At 35.6% G+C, this 17,639-nt stretch overlaps 1 protein-coding gene across 1 annotated transcript in view; it reads left to right on the top strand.

Annotated features, from left to right (window-relative positions):
* LOC120502972 (dynein heavy chain 5, axonemal-like) overlaps window positions 1-17,639 on the top strand; it is a 149,650-nt gene that overhangs the window by 59,940 nt on the left and 72,071 nt on the right. Inside the window, exons 44-50 of the mRNA XM_039711017.1 lie at window positions 5,556-5,690; window positions 6,707-6,896; window positions 9,309-9,526; window positions 10,428-10,739; window positions 15,748-15,837; window positions 15,922-16,158; window positions 16,663-16,830. Of these exons, the coding sequence (XP_039566951.1) occupies window positions 5,556-5,690; window positions 6,707-6,896; window positions 9,309-9,526; window positions 10,428-10,739; window positions 15,748-15,837; window positions 15,922-16,158; window positions 16,663-16,830 (1,350 nt within the window). The remainder of the gene's footprint in view (window positions 1-5,555; window positions 5,691-6,706; window positions 6,897-9,308; window positions 9,527-10,427; window positions 10,740-15,747; window positions 15,838-15,921; window positions 16,159-16,662; window positions 16,831-17,639) is intronic.

Below are 17,639 nucleotides of genomic sequence, written 5' to 3'. Positions count from 1 at the left end.
GAACCTCAGAGATAAGGAGATTCTCCATTTATCTTGTTAATCAACATACTGAAGCATATACGTAAGTCTTATCGGTTGGCATAGACATCATAGGAACAACCTGGAGGACTCTGTGGAACTGTCTGAGATTCCCACTGGGAAAACTCCTGTGCCAGTTATTCAAATGCTTTGTTGTGAAGGCAGCTCAATCACCTTGTCTCAGATCAGTCCTTTGCCTCATATATGCTAATGCTAGCAAGGGAGGTCCTTGATATTTATGAAAATTAATGACCAAGTGTTCTGGGTGTGCACATAGGCCCAGCTCTTACACTTGGCTACATCACAATTTTACCTCTGTATCTTATGCTTATATCTTCTTATAGCTTAAATTCCATAGTTCTTGCTAAGTAAGCCATGATGTGTCTGGGGAATAGTCTTCCGTGCATATTTATAATTTCTTCAGGATCACCTAACATTTCTACATTATCCATCAGAGAAACCTGGTATAATGATCTTTCTTCTAACTATTTACATCATGTATCATATCAAGGATCACCATACTTGGTAGCATGAGCCAGGAAGCATGGCTTTCTGAAAGCCCATAGTATATACTAGTTTGTCTTGCCTGTGCCTGTGAGCAGCCCTTTGGACAGTCCTGCTCTTGTCTAAATCCATTCTATTCAGTCATTAAATTAGAGAAAAATTGATCTTTTTCTCTGGGACTTCTGCAGGTGAACAGGTGCTGTACCTCTTCTTGAAGTGAGATCTGCTAGAGCAGGTGGCTCAGCACCTTGTCTAGATGAGCTCTGAATATCTCCAAGGATAAACAAACACTTCACAGCCTCTTTGGTCAAGCTGTTGAAATGTCTGACCACCTTGTCTAGTTACCATTTTGTGTGTGAGGATGTTATCAGAGAGACTGTTGAAACCTCCTGGCTCTGCCCTGCTGTGTTGCCCTTCCAGCAGATATTGAGGTGTGTCAAGCCCCAGTGAGGATCAGGGCTTGCAAAGAACAGGCTCATTCCAGTTGTTGAAAGAAAGATTCATCAGCTTCTTCCTTATCAGGATGTTTGCAGCAGACATCTGATGTTGTTGAGCTACAGTGTTGTTGAGGCCTCTAATTCTAACACAAATTCTCTCAACTGGTTCATTAGCCCTCCTAAGGGAAAGTGTTCCCACTCTTTCACTTTAAAGGGCAATTTCCCATCTCTCCATCCTGTCTTGTCCTTCCTAAAGAATCTATATTCATCCATTGTACCTATGCCCCCATATTTCCTAGTTTGACTGTACACTGTTTGCTCTGCACACAGAGCTGTAATTTTTACATTTTGTTGTCATGTTGTGTGCCTTGGCAAACAGACACTTCAAATTAGCACCTCCTTCTACTGTGAGACTCCTGTCACGAAACTGTTGTCTTCACCTGTCCTTATCCATACACATGCACTTGAGAAGGGTCACTTTCCACACTGTTCCACCATCCTTGATGTTATAGGTAAAAATCGATCCAGCCAATTTAATAAAACTAAAAATGGAATTTATTCACGACTGATATACATTCCTGACAGCCAGCAAACAAGGACAGCACCAACCCCAGGATCGAAACTGGGTGAACTCAGATCCGGCCTGTATCGTACCGAATCCCCCTCTGTTCACAAATGCCGCTTGGCAGAGTCCATTCTTATACTCTTTTTCTTGCCCGTGTTGGAGTCCCTTTGTCTTTCCTCAGGGTTCTTCATATTCATGTTGCCTCTATTCTCGGTCCTGTGCTGGACAAAACCTCGTCTGGGAACTGATGCGTATCCTTTCCTTGGTTCCCGGAATTCTGCATTCAGATGTATGTCCCTGATGGTCTCATCCCTCTGAGATGAACATCTCCATGGGCCGTCATTGCTGGGTGTTCTCTTGTTCATAGCAGTGAGAACGCCCATGTCTTGTGCAGGCTAGGTCCACTTCATACATTAATGACACACCTCCTCCTCGACTGCCAGGTGCGGTTTTCGCCACCCTGTGAAGCAATCCCCTTTTCCCTTGCTAGTGTGATTTCAAGGTTTTGTATTTTATTTAAATATGTATATATATATATATATTCTATCAGCACGACTTACCATAATATACATAACACTTGACATCTCTATTGTCCACCACAGCCTGGATCTTCTGCTTCTCACTTGGGTCCACCACTTCCTTCCTTGAATGTGTGTTGATATTGTAGTAGTAATGAAATAATTTGAAACACTTGCTGAAGTTCCTTGTGAAGTTTGTTGTAGGTTGGGGAATACATCTAATGTGATATGTGATTATATATAGAGAGATCTAATGAGTTCATCAGATTAGATATGGGAGTCTCATGAACTGAACATATTTCTAAGAGTATAGTGGGACATAAATTGTTTCTGTGTAGTCAGAAAACTAAAATTATAAAGTACAGACAGTCTTTCTTAGAGGCATATTCAATTAGACATTAGAAATAAATTCTTGATTGTAAAGGTTAGTGACTGGAACAGGTTGCTTGGAGAGTTTCTGGACTCCCCATCTCTGGAAGTGTTCTAGGCCAGGTTGGATGGGATTCTGAGTAACCTAGTGGATGGTGTCCCTACCCATGGCAGGGGGGTTGGAACTAGATAATCTTTAGGGTCACTTCCAGCTCAAACCATTCTGTGACCCTATAATTTGTATGAATCTTTCTTTCCTGGTGGAACTTATTTATTCAAATTTTTAATGGTTAATTTGAAATTTCAAGTTAAATAGTACTGGATTTTCCAGGCAGATGGCTGGATCACATAAAGGCAGATCAGGGTCACATAAAGAACAAGTGCAATAGGAAATGGCAGATCATTACTTGTTTTCAGCAAATGCAGTATATCAACAGAAGTAAATAAAGCAAACAAGCATTCACCAGCTGAACTTACCCCACAGAAAATCTAAAAGTCTAAACCCACGAAGTCCTCCAGACATTTTACACACACAAATGCAGACTCTGTAGAAAGAGCAACTCTGACTCACAAGTAGTCAAAGGCACCCTGACTGACTGTCATCTCCTTCAGTAAAGAAAAACTATAAACAGTAAAGTAAAAGAATAGTCCTTAGCAATGTAGGAAGCCCAAGGTGTACACAAGCCTGTGAAAGAATTATTCTGACAGAGCTCCAAAGGTGAATTTCTTCGCTTTGTTATGGGACTTCTTCCCTATAGCAATGTAGGAAGCTCAAGGTGTACACAAGCCTGTGAAAGAATTATTATGACAGAGCTCCAAAGGTGAATTTCTTCGAACCTCCTTCCACAAAGCCTCATACAGCTTAAGGAAAAACAGAAACTGAAAAAAAAAACAAACTAAGAAAGCTTGAAAGATTCCACAAAGCCTCATACAGCTTAAGGAAAAACAGAAACTGAAAAAAAAGAAACCTAAGAAAGCTTGAAAGCAAATGAGGTGATAATCCCTTTTTGAGAATCATCTCTTTAAGATGCTTTCATATGGAGCAAACCACTGATATCCCTTTTTTCTTCTCTACATGGAGCAAAACTCTGCTTCTAGTAATGAGACTTTTTGTATTTGATATTTTTAATTCTTTATTTCAAGAGCATCAGCTATACCACTGCAGTCCATTTTGCTCAGGCACAAAGTTTAAAGATTGCTGTTAAAAGATGCAGCAAAGAAATAACTCATAATCCACATTTGCCAATAAATCCTAGCTCTTCTGTGCCATTCCCAAAAAACAAAGAACTTTTAAAACTAGAAACCAGATTAAGGTAAATAAAGGATGGTCACCTTGAACCACCCATCATGTAGGCTAGTTGGAATGCATCAGAAGTTCTGTCTTTAAAAGTCATTTAAGCTTATTTTAAATTTTTTGGTAGGTATGAAAATATTTATTCAAAGTTAACAAAGTCATCACTTCTATAGAATCACAGACTTGTGTAAGTTGGAAGGGACCTCTAGAGGTCACCTTGTCCAGCTTCATGCTTACCACATTACAGCAGGTTGCTAAGGCCTTTTTTGAGTTTTGAGTATCCAAGTATCTCCAAGGATGGAGATATTCAGACTGTCTGGGTACCTTTTCTGTTTGGCCACTCTTATTGTGAAGAATCTTTTCATTATGCAAACTGTTTTGATTTCCCCTATTGAAGATTTTGACATTGCCTCCTTTCCTCTCACATAGTCATCACTTGCTGAACTCATTCCAATATGTCATTGATGGTCATCTAGCATGGAGAAAAAGAAATATATCAGTCCTTGTCATGATTCTGGGAATTTCACTAGGACATGCCATTTACTAAATGATGATGAAGTCAGGTGATGTCTGAGTTCATCAATATCACACTATGTTGTTAATCTTTTTGTGTAAATGTTTCCATCTGCAAATAAGATTTCCTGGCAGTGTGTGGCTGCATATTCATACCTAAATTTTTCAACTGGTAACAATTTGGCACCTGATTGAATAATAGAAAATGAGGCAGAGCAGAGCCTTGAGGAGTCATCCATCCACCTTTCTGGAGGAAAAATAATTCTTGATTAAATAATTTGCTATTAATGTTTGTCAATGTTCTTAACGTTTTCTATTGATGGATAGGTTGCAGTTTCCCAGGCAATCAATGTGATTCAAAGTTTCATTTTTGTTATGGCCACAGTTTTCTCTGAAAGTAACTTGAATCCCCCTTGCTGTAGTTAAGCGAATTACTTTATTTCCTTTCTATTTGTCCTGTCTTCCTCTTTGCTGGTATCTTTTGCATGTTGAAGACTTTTATCATCACTCATCCTACATATTCACTCTTCCTACTTTTACAGTAGATTTTGTAATACTTTTCCCTGAAACAATATGTTTTCTAGTCAACTGATCACTTGGTTTTTTCCTTTTCAAATTTCTCTTCTGTAGGTCTCATCTCCAAATGTGGAATCCAGCTTGTGGTCACAGTGTAGAAATGTGAACTACAATGGAAATATATTTTCAATTGTCCTTAAAAGGACGTTTATATTTTTGTTGCACACTAAAACTGCAGATAGTCATTGGGAAGCCTGTGACATCAATCCAATGTCAGATATTTTTTTGCAAAGCTTTGTGCGCCTGATTTATTTCTAAACTCAGTGAAGAAGAGTTGTTACTCTTTATTGGTGCAATTGGTTATTACAATATTTACTATTTTGTGCTTGCCTTTATTTAATTGCATCATACATAGATAAGGTATTGAATTTCCCTTGGTAATTTTGAACTCTAGTTGTGATCTAGTTCACCAATTTGGTATCATCTGCAAACCAAATCAATAAGTTCTTTTTTTTCTGAAAATTCTGGGATTTACACAGTGTATTTTTCCAATTTGTCAGCCTAGGAAATAAAGGTGAGCTCTGTATCACCAGAAAGTACACTTTCTAGTATGGACATACAACACTAGAAAATATCTCCAGGATTTGATAACAACAACACTGGAAAACTATTTGAAAAGATGAAGAGCTGTGAATTTCATATTATTGAGAAGTTCTATTATATTCATTTATTTAGTGAATTTAATTTTCAGTCCTCTCTTCTTTTTTGTTTTGATCTCTTTGGTATTTATAGTTCCAATTTTGTTTGTGCTTTATTTCAAGGTTCACTATGACTTTGGTCTTAGAAATATCCTGTCTGTTTTAAGAACACTTGGCGCAGTGAAAAGGTCTAATCCCCAAGAGCCAGAGAAAACTGTTGTGATGAGAGTTCTGCGGGACATGAACCTCTCCAAACTGGTACTGTAACACTGATGACTTTGCCCAATAGAGTATTTTTTTTTTGCATTTTAAGTGTCTTTATTATGCACTTTGAAAAGCTATTTTTCTTCACCAGTTGGATACATTATTTTGCAGTTTTTAATATGATTTATAAGTGAGTTGAGAATCAGAATGCAGTTACTGTGTGAGCACAATTTGTCTTTTAAAGAGAGGAAAACACATCATAAGCTTAAACTGAAAAAATCTTTGGAAATACCATGAGATCCTAGGGGATCTACCTGGTCCTCTAATTGCCTCTTGTTTTTAATTCTATTTACCCTAAGGAGAGAAAGGAAGAATACATTGTATTAACTCTTAATAATGTTACCAAAAATCTTTCTTAATCCAGAATTTCAATTTATACATTTCTTGGGAGTCTGTTACCTTTTCTGAACATCATAGGAATTGCATTAAGTGAGGTAATTGGAAGCAGCTAATACCTACTGGTGTAGTGTAACATCTTGCGATAATACGATTTAAAATATTAATCTTCTTATTGCTGTAATTAAAAGGTTATAGCATGTCTAGACTCTGTGTATTTACCTTGGGAGCCACTTTTGTGATGGAACCAATGACTCTGTTTCTGATGATAATCTCTTTAGAGTGTTGGTACACACATTCAAACCTATAGCAACGCTTCAGTGATTTACAGAAGGAAAAATCATAAAAATTCTAAGGCAAAATATGATTGGAATAAATCTTGCTGGCTTATGTAACAAATGAAGAAATATATGTGTGTGTATACATTGAAGAAAACGATATTAAGTTCTTGAAATTTTTATCAGCCTAAAGGATTTAATTTAGAAATTACTACTTGTGATTTCATTGTATGAAACTTGCTTCATAAAACTGATGGATAATTATAATATTTGCTTTGGAAGAGATAAGATTTTTTACTGCCATCTTTTAAGTAGCTTATCTTGAAGATTGTTTACAACTATAATAATAATTTCAATAAATAAATAATGTGTTTCCCCCTACTTTATCCTTGACAGGTGGATGAAGATGAACCTTTATTTATGAGTCTCATTAATGACCTATTCCCTGGAATTACTCTGGATAAATCTGGGTATCCTGAGCTACAGTCGGCTATCCAAAAACAGACAGAGGAAGCAGGGCTTATTAATCATCCACCATGGATACTTAAACTTATTCAGCTGTATGAAACTCAACGAGTCCGACATGGTTAGCATGCTAGATGAGGCTTTGAGACTGCATTGTAGTTGAGACTACATTCATTATATTATCTGCCACTAGAATGCAGATTAATTTCATTTAAAATATTTTAAAAAATTTAACAGATGTAATTTTTAAAGCCTATGTGGGTATTTTGCTTAGGAAGCTGTTATGACCTTTATTTTAGTGTGGAATCCTTTGTTATATTACATTTTTATGGGGAGTATGAGTGTGGCCTTTTGTGATTGAAGTTTCTGTAGAACAAGTTAAAATATATTCATTCAAATCCAGAAACAGCAATTTTGTTCAGTGTTCTGAAAACCATTCAGAGTTCAGTCATGAAGCTTGAGTTTAATGTTACTGTGAGATTATAATGTTGAGAAGACTACCAAAAGTAATTTTTCAGACCTTTATTTTGATAGATTCTACCATGCATATGATGTAATTCCAAGTGTTTTCTTTGTGATCGATTCTTGCCATTTAAACTGAGAAGAAATAAGCTTTCCTCCTGCAGGATAAGGGGAGTTAGACAAGATGGACTCCAGACGTCCCTTCCAATTTCAACCATTATTTGATTCTATGAAAATTCATTTTTACAGTGCAGAAAAAGCCATTGAGTAAAGTTTATCCTGTCCTAGGAAGGGTATCATAGACAGCAGTAAATCCAGGTTTACAATTCATAGCTCAGTGAAAAAAAAAATACCCCTACTTTAAAATATTCCCCATACCCTTAACGTCTAGCTAATGATTTTTAGTATAATAAGGGGGAAATATTAAGGAAATGTAACTAAAGAGCAAAGATTTATAATGATATCATCCTTCTTATTCTCCCTTTTCTTGTCATAATAATAGTGAGCTTAAACTAATGAAATAAATGAAAGGAAATACTCATTCACATACCACAGTCTGAGCCCTTAATGTCTCAAACTTTTAATTCAGATTATTGGTTAGACTGAAGAACTGGTTAGTGCTGTGCAGACTTACTAATTTACATCCAGGTTTCTGGATGCAGTATTCCATAACAGCTATTTCTATACAGGAACTATGGAAGTTTTAATGCTATTAGTTATGAATAAATGTGTCTCTTTTTAAATAAGCTGGTTGATCTCTGAGACTCTATAGCTCCAATATTCCTCAAAAATCTTCAGGATCCACCATGACATTCTGTTTAGATGTCTCTTCTCTCCACACATCCCTACTATTCCCAGATCATGCAGCTCCACATTGTTATCTGAACAGTTGGGTGCTCAAGCCAGAAGTTTTTTGACTTTATATAACAAAAGTTATGGCACTGAAGGAAAAAATATTATGTTTTCCTGACTTCCCCATGTCCTACTCATGAACTTGAATTCATGGAGAGGTCACAATAGAATTAAAAATTTAAAACACACACACACACACAGAGAGAGAGAGAGAGAGAGAGAGAGATTCAGTGCATGGATCCTGAAATCTGTTTGGCATAAAAATTTTGGTTGAAATGTCACTGAAACCAGCAAAAAAGCCATTTGGCTAACATTGAAGAGTTTGTATTAGATTTCCCCATATGTAACATATGGCATGAGTAGTGATTTTCTGAGTCCTCAGCTTGTTTCAGGGAACATCCACCTCCCTCTAGTTTTGGAGGAAACGTCACACAATTTGCATGACACTGGATTAGATTTTTTATTTGGGTTTGTGACTGTACTATACTTTTGTTGAAGAAGTTTTCAAAGCCAACTAAGGAATGTGATGTCCAGCTGCCTTTAGGGCTAATAGGTGTTATCTAGGTCCTTTAAATGACTTTGGAAGTATCAATTTGAATGTCCCATCTGATTTTGGACAGATTCTGGGCCTCTTGAATGAAAACATAACTAAAGTAGATCAACAGTAGGCTCAATTTATTATTGAAGACACAATTTATTTTTCTTAGATAACATGTATACACTGATGAATTAAGTGTGGTTGCTCTTAATAGGTTTTATGAAGGAAAGATCTATTAAATCCCATCATGGGTGGATGCAGGTACATATTTTTGATACTTTTGCATCAGAAAGATGCACTTGATTTTGTATGTCGCCGAGGATACTTATTCTCATTAAATACATTTAGAAATGTCTGGATTTTTTTGCCATCATTCATGTCAATATCATTGCATGAGAACATCAAAAGGCGGTTGTGTTATCCCATTAGAAAAAAGAAAATAATTGCCTGAGGGAGGATACAGACCCACATAGGCTTGCCTATCATAATAGAGAGACATTTATAGAGGCCTTTAAATAATAGTTTCAAATTCTGTTTCAATCAACATTAAGTGGAGTGAGAAACATTCTTTTGTATTGGCTTTTGATAAAAATAAAACAAGGATCGTTGATGCAATGAACCATTAAATGGTAGCAGGACACATTGACATTTCATTTTAAACCATGTTTATATTATTTTAAGGTATGATGACTCTAGGTCCAACTGGGGCAGGAAAGACAAAATGCATTCATATTTTGATGAAAGCAATGACAGATTGTGGTGCTCCTCATAAAGAGATGAGAATGAACCCAAAGGCAATCACAGCTTCCCAGATGTTCGGTACCCTTGATGTTGCTACAAATGACTGGACAGATGGTATTTTCTCTACATTATGGAGAAAAACTTTAAAGGCAAAGAAGGTAATGGATATTGTATCATGACAGACATTTAATACTGTTTCTGTAAGTTGTCATTACCTGTCATTTATCTGAAAGTTTTTCCATTTTAAAATCCAATGGGAATATGCCGTGTTAATTTTACTTTGTGTCTGATGAGCTCAATGTGCACAAGAGTCAGAATTAGATACATATCCCAGATCGCACTAGGATTCCCAAGCATTTGAGGTTCCAAAATTAATTTAGAAAATATTTTAAGTGCTTTGGTTCCTTCTGTAAGCAGTCCAAACACAAAAAGCAAGGTATGTTCATGTTTTGATGTGAGGACAGTAAAGTCAATTTTCTGCTGTCTGCTTTCAAGTCATTGCCACTTTATTTCACTAGTTATATCAGAATGTAAGGCTTTGGTAAGAAACACATGTAGGCATTTCTCCAAACCTGCCAATCATGTTTCATGAAATCACAATTACACTCACATCTACTGAACAGCCCCCCAGTTCTGGCTTGGCAAATGGGACACCTTACATGAAATATTTGGGTAACATCCCACAAGGACTGACTTTGTGCCTGTGTCTATGACTGCATTTAATGGGAAATGTTTTCATTGATCTTGATAGATGCTGGGTTGGCTGATGTACTTTTGTAGAAGAAAGACACAACTTTCTACTCAGTACAGCACAAATTAATTTTTGTTGCTGTTTCTTAATATCCTTTTTAGTATGATGCAAGATAACAAAAGAAGAATTCAAATCACTGAGAAAATTACAAAAAATTGCATTTTTATATTGTTTTTTTGCTGAGCACCAAATGTCACAATTAGCATTATTTATATCTAAGAGTTAATTTTCTGATATTACATAAATGTGTATTTTTGGTCAGTGTAGGTAGAGTTGAAAGCGTGTATCTCTCCTTTTGTTTTTTTAAGGGCGAGCATATCTGGATAGTTTTGGATGGATCTGTTGATGCAATATGGATTGAAAATCTGAACTCTGTTCTGGATGATAATAAGACCCTTACTTTGGCCAATGGAGATCGCATTCCGATGTCCCCCAACTGCAAAATTGTTTTTGAGCCCCACAGCATTGACAATGCTTCCCCCGCAACAGTTTCTCGTAATGGGATGGTCTTCATGAGTTCTTCAGTTTTAGACTGGAAGCCTATTTTAAGGGCTTGGCTGCAGACACTGCCGGTCACATACTCCAATGTCCTATGGAATTGCTTTAATGCTGTATTTCAGGTACTTCATTAACCACTTTGGTAAAAAAAAGGCATTTTTTATTCTTTTTTTTTTTTATGAAGCATTGCTTTTTCCCAAGTGCTCTTTCAATTATTTACATTTCTTTTTTATGTAATAAACTAAAGATGAAGGGTTAGAAAAGGAGAGGAAATTATCTCTATCATTAATAAATGACTGAAGCTATAACAGATGAATAATCTGAAGGCTTTGTTTTGTCTGCATACAATAGTTGGCAATGAATTGTTAAACCTGTGATTATTTTATATTGCATGTTGGTAAAACAGATACTCTTTTTGCTTGTAATTTTAATACTGCAGTTTTAATTATTAGGATACACAAAGGTAAAGTTCTTATTTTGTTTTAAATATAAAGAAGTAAATTCAGAAAGAAATTGAGCTAGAAAGAAATTGTTGCACTCTGGTGCAACAGGAATGCATTTGATCCATTATTATTTTTAAAAAGACATTATGTAATTCAAATTAACCCAGGATAGTTCTGTGCTCTGAAGCTCTGACTATAGTTCTGATGTTCTGACTATAGTTGTCTCTTCTGATTTTATTATCCCTGTTTCTGTTCCAATGGAAACTTTTGAAACTGCATCACTTTGATACATTGTTTGACTAAATTGTGTTCAATCAGTATATCCCAAGCAAGAATCCTAAGTGTTTTCCCCTCTGTTTGGCCTTACCTTACTGAATCATTAGAAAGGTTCCAGCAATATTATGGGTAGTTGGACTCAATGGTGGGTATAAAAGCATAATATCAGTAGTATACTTCCATCATATTGAAATATTTATTTTTGCTTTTGAATGTTTTTAAAGAAATAGTTATGTCTTTGCAACCTTTCAGTGTTGTTATCTTCTGATTTCCTCAATATCTCTAAAATAAATGCAACTTCCAGCATACCTTGGTTTTTCATCAGCTTGCTCCTGCCTGTTTACTCATGTAATTTGTGTTGGATTTCACAGGGGTTTCTCCTGTAATATTTTTCATTGCTCTTGCATTTAAAAAATGCAGTTTTTAATGAACTTTGAGTGACATTTCAGAAAGCTTTTAATAGATCATGGTTAAAGCAATGATTGATATAGGATTAGAATGCCCTGAATGTTAACAAATGTCTTCTAAGATTCTACTTTTCATTTCAGTGCACATTTACTTTAAAACTAATGTTTAACATGCTATTAGTTTTGTTCTACCTCCAAAACATAATGATATGACATAGTATTTACTGCAGCAGCAAGAGAAACAATTCTGATAATGAGTTTTAAAATATGCTTCCAATGTAATGTGTATGTGGGTCAATTTACTGCTTCTTTGCCACAATTCTATTTATATTTTATGCTACAAGTTGCTCTGAAAACATAACAACAACACTTAAAATGCCCAAGCCCGAAGCAATAGCAATAAAGTCCAGAAAAATATGTATTTTATTAGATTAAGAAATGAAAATGCAGTGAAATATGAAGTTAGTTCAGTGCTGAAGGCTGCATTTACAGCTATCAAAATGTAAATGAAAGCTGTCATGCTGGCAGTTTTCTTTCACTTTTAATGTGCTGTCTTTGCTTCTCAAATAATAGAGGCAATAAAAGTGATTTTACAGATGAGAGCAACACTACTTTTGTGTTCACATGGCTCTTTTTATAGTTATTATTTTTTGCCACATTAAAAAAAGGATAAAATTCAAAGAGAAAATTTTTGAAATAAGATTCATCAACAGTGGTAGTCAAGCCCCAGATATAGACCTTGGTGAATTTAATGCTAGTATTAAGAAAAATGTGGATATAAACATCTTAGAAAGATCTGATTTTTCAAAGAACATGAAGATTAGAGTATAGATGGAAATATAGTAACCAAGGAGACTCAGTCTTAGGCAGACATATAGAGACTTTCTGAATTTAATCTAAACTCAACTAAAATAGATGTAAAACAGATGTAAGACAAAAGCTATAATAATTCCAATTTGCTTACAAAACACTCTTGTTATTTATGCCAGTCAAAATAGCATTTGCCACTGAAAGTCTTCATGTTGGATAAAGTAATTTTCAATAAAGGTGCAGCAGGTAGCAGTAATGGAGGAGGAAAAAGCAGAGAATAATAGCTGTGAATCAGTGGAAAAAATGTATTTATTCTTTTAATGTATATTATAAATGGCACTGTAAGTCACCATTTTTTCTGCATTAAAAAAATACAAATCAAAATACAAAAGAAAAATTCCAAAACCAAAATCAAACCCCTAAACACAACCTTATTTAAATTTAAGATGATCTTTGAGTACTTTCTATTTCTACAGGATTTTTTTTAGAACAGTGTTTGAGAGGTTGGACTTTCTCCCTCTCATTTGCAATTCTTTCTTCTCAGCAACATTTCCTGCTTTGCAGTAATTTCAAATAAACTCCCATCCCTATAAAGAGTCTCTCTTAAATTTAGAATCTTCACTGCCAATTCCTGGTCTGTGAATGATGTTGCTACCTGTAAGCAACTGAATTGCTTAGGCGATGGAAGTAATTATCTGAGACAGTTTCAAAGAACTGAAATAATTAAAATAGTTACCTGAGTGGTGTTATTGAGATTGTCTGCAAAGTGTGAAGCTCAAACCAGTGACGGATGTTAAGTGAATAACATAAGTTTCAGCATATTCAGGTATTGTTTAAATGAAAAAAAACATGTAGTAGCAACTTAATTTTCAGATGTGACTAATTTTCTTCCTCCACATTAAATCTCACACTAATCCAATTTGTGTAAAGGCTGCTACTGTGCCTGGAGCATAGACCTGAATATATAATCCAAAGATTTTCTTACCTTTAATATTTAAATGCTGATGATAAAATTAATATTACAAGTATTAATAACTTTCTATTACTGAATTGTTCTTTTGCTTGTCTAAATCCTTTGAATATGTTACCAACTTCCTGTCCTGAAGAGTGTTCTGTAGTTCAGTGAGTTCTATAGTGAATGTACTCTGTGTAAAAGGGTCATTCTTTAATACGAGATTTTAGCATATGATTTAGTTTTTCAGCCCTCTTGTAAGGGATAGCAAATTGCTGATCCAAATTCTTAAAAACTTATGTGTATTTGTCATGACCCAACTCATTTTTGCAGTCCCCCTGTCCGAGAAATTAAATTTATGTGTTAATACTGAATCCTTTTTTCAGCAATGTATTCTTTTAAAAATTGTAGTAGTAATAAAATACTAGTATATATGGAACTGATTTTTTCCCCATAAACTCAAAGAAAAATAAAACATTAAAAAACCCTTCATAAACTACGGAAATCTCATTGGAATCATAAGTACCATAAAACTAGTTCTGGTGAAAATTGGGCTCTTGATAGTACAGAATACTTTGACGCATGAAATATCTTTATTCTGTGTGTTTCAAATCAATTATTAAACAATTTACAGTGCCCTATGAGACATCTGGTCTATTTTACAGATGAAGAAGCTGGATCTCAGTGAGATTTAGCTCCAGATTCTCAAAGTCTTACATCTGAATTTCCCACAGTGGGCACTCCCCTGTGGCTCCCATAACACCCTCAGTTACTCAGCTGAGCACCCTATGTACCACTGGGGATGGACCAGGCATTTTTGAGGGAAAACCACAAAAAGACAGCACACAGAGGTGGAGGTACTTGTGCTAGTCAGCAAGAAATAACAAAAGAAGCAACCTGATAGAGTGGGTGGCATCTCTGCCCATAGTGGGGTGAAGGAAGTAGATGACCTCTAAGATTCCTTGCAACCCTACCTATTTCATAATTCTGTGTATGCCCACACTCAGATTGTCTTCTTAGACCATTTATCTATAAACCCTACTCGAGATTAAGGTGCCTAAGTGAATTTTTGTTGTGTGTATGTTACCTGGTATTCTAATGTGATGGAACTCAGGAGGATGGGTAAAAATAGTGATTCATTCTCTGTGACAATAAATATCAGCATAAGGTACTGGGAGAACTTCAGTGGCAAAAATTAAACTGAGACGTGAAACAAAGCTGGTAAGCATGTGGGAAAACAGCTCAGTGATTTTTTTTTAAAGTATTTAAGTAAATTGTTTATGTCTTTGGGCAGTTGAATGTTTTCTTTGTCTTAGCTTTCTCTGTGACAGGACATGACATCTATAAATCTAATTCCTCCAAAATTACTGTCTCCCATAGTATCCCTGTTATACTTTCACTTCCCAGAATGAGTAGGTGGTGTTGATTTCCAAAGATTAAGAGGGCAAATAGAACCCCAGGGAGAATATTATATTACAGACTGTTGAATGAAGGTGGAAGTAGGTTATAATTTACATCAGTCTGTACTATTGGATGGCAACTGATATTTTAAAATTTTGCGCTGCAAATCAGACAGGACTTTACATCAATCTGAAACTTTGCTCAAGGTGTTGCAAAACACTTGCAAAGACAGACATGCTAGCCTACACTAGCATGTTGAAGAAACTATGAATAAACCTGAGGAAAGTCCAACTTCCATTAAGATCAGTTCAAAAATTCTTTTTGGATCTTGCTGGGATTCTACAGGAAAATGACACTATTGGTTTCAAGAGGGACTGGTACAGTATGGTGCAGTCAGAACAGATGAGACAGATAGAAATTTATAGTGGCAAGCTTGTGCATTATATATATATATGTATCATCAGTGCTTTTATCTTCCTACTACAAAAATATCAGTGGTAGATTGAAATCTCTAGTGCAGAGCACAAATGGCAGGCAGATCCCTGAAGTAACTGAACAGCATTCTTCAAATTGCTCTTCAGGAAATTACTCTATGGAGCTTATATGAGTAGCTCTGCTGACTCTGGTACATCAAAGATATTTTTCTAATATGCTATTGTTAGGAAAAAAAAACATGGTCAAAGTCTGAATATTTATAGGCCCAGAAATGGAGACAGTTGTTGTTTGTAAAGAAAGTTTAGAATATATTTGAAAATAAGGAATTGATCTCATCTGAAAATAAATCATGCCATTGAAACTGGTAAAGAGAATCTTTAAATAATGGGGTTTTTTTTCTTCCCAGGATGTGATGGATTTTATTTTCTCTGCTGTGACACCAAAAATGTCGATTTTAGAATGTATGTACATCAAGCAAGCCATTGACCTCCTACAGGTAGATATGGCATCTGTTTTTCTCTCTCTGATTCTGTGATTTGTTCTGGGAAGGCAGTAGTTCTATATTGCATCCACTTTGCAGGGTTTGCTGTCTGGCCGAGATGAGAAGCAGCTCAGTGAGGAACATATTGCTCGCTTGTTTGTTTTTGCTGTGATGTGGTCAGCTGGAGCCCTCCTGGAGCCAGATGACAAGCTGAAAATGGAGCTGTTCCTACGGAAGCACTCTGCAATGAAAGAGCTTCCAGCTGTGAATGGAGAGGAAACCATGTTTGAATTTGTTATCAATGCCTGTGGACAGTGGGAGCACTGGTCAAAGAAGGTTTGTATGCTGCAACATGCTAAGCTTTCTTAATGGGTACACAAGATGTATTTAGTAAGAGACATTTTATTTCCAACCCTACATAACTTGGTTAGGAAGATTAACTCTACCAAATTCTCAAGAGCTTCTTTTTTTGAATGATTTTTTTATTTTCCCCATAAATATCTTCAGCAAAGAACAGAAATGTGCATTTGAAATAGATTTGGAAGTGAAGCAGAAGTGATCCTAACTCTGTATACTGTCTATCACCCAACTCTTTATGAAATTCTAGCAAGAAAAAGCTTTTATCAGGCACCGGAGGAATGAAAATATCCTGCTAGCCTAACTCCATTTTATAGAAGCATGACAAGATACTGTTTGATTACGAAAGGATACTTGGCTTTCAGGAAGAAAAGTTTTGCTGATGTAAATTTTATAAAGTACATTTGATTTTGTGTTCTGATTCAAAGTGATTGTGTGGGCAGGTAGGAATTCTCAAACTTTTTGCATGTCTTCCTTATGCAGGTCCCTGAATATATTTATCCTAAAGATTCAGTACCAGAATATACTTCCATTCTAGTTCCAAACATAGACAGTGTCCGAACAGACTTTCTAATGCACACTATCATGAGGCAAGGAAAAGCTGTTTTGCTAATTGGGGAACAAGGAACAGCAAAAACTGTTATGATTAAGGTAAGTGGAATAGAAAAACATATGTAATATATTAGTACAATAACATTGCAATAGTTGATATTGGCACAAATGTTAAGCTGAAGTGAAGGATAGTTTGATTTTTCTTCAGGGTACATACTAGCATTCCTACTGAGGCTTTTTGCCAGTACTCACATGGACTACAAGCGAAAACCCCCAAGTCTCTAGTCTTTAGTATAAAAGTTTCTTTTAATCTTTGCTAACTGTGGCCACAAGGTGAGATGATAAACCCTCTTTCTATGCTTTCTTTTCTTTTGAGTAGTCTAATGGAAAATTTTGCTAAGAAAATGTTGATTCTTGGAGGATTTTTTATTTTCATGTGCTTTGTCAGTGGTGCCATGTGTGACCTGATCTTTTGTACACCCTTGTTGCACAGCCTTTCTTCAAAAGTCAAACAGAAGAGAGAAAAAGAACTTCCTTCTATAGTAAGGGTGGTATTCAGAGGGTAAATTTGCTGTTTGTTATATGCTCTCTCAATTTCTTCACTGAAAATGACATGTTCTTTCTCTAGAAGGAAATAACAGGATTGCTATTAAATTAATACATGGTTTCTGTATTATAAAATGGTGCAGGTTAATCATATGACACAAAAAAATTTAATAACTTAATATAGAAAAGTCAGTGATCAAAAGGCTGAATAAACTGAGATGTCATGCCAAACTTGGCATCCCTTATTTAAGGAGTTGGAAGCACAATATTTTTCAGCAGAGTTTCTCTGTTTTTCAGGGGAATGTGTGGATTCTTTGATCAATGAGAGGTAGCTAAATAAAACTGGTCTACTGTTGAGACAG

The sequence above is a fragment of the Passer montanus genome, unplaced genomic scaffold (assembly GCF_014805655.1).
Source record: "Passer montanus isolate IOZ18808 unplaced genomic scaffold, ASM1480565v1 scaffold24, whole genome shotgun sequence".
In the NCBI taxonomy this organism is placed as follows: domain Eukaryota; kingdom Metazoa; phylum Chordata; class Aves; order Passeriformes; family Passeridae; genus Passer; species Passer montanus.
Note: the sequence above shows the minus strand (reverse complement) of the source record. Positions and strands in the feature narration are given on the sequence as shown.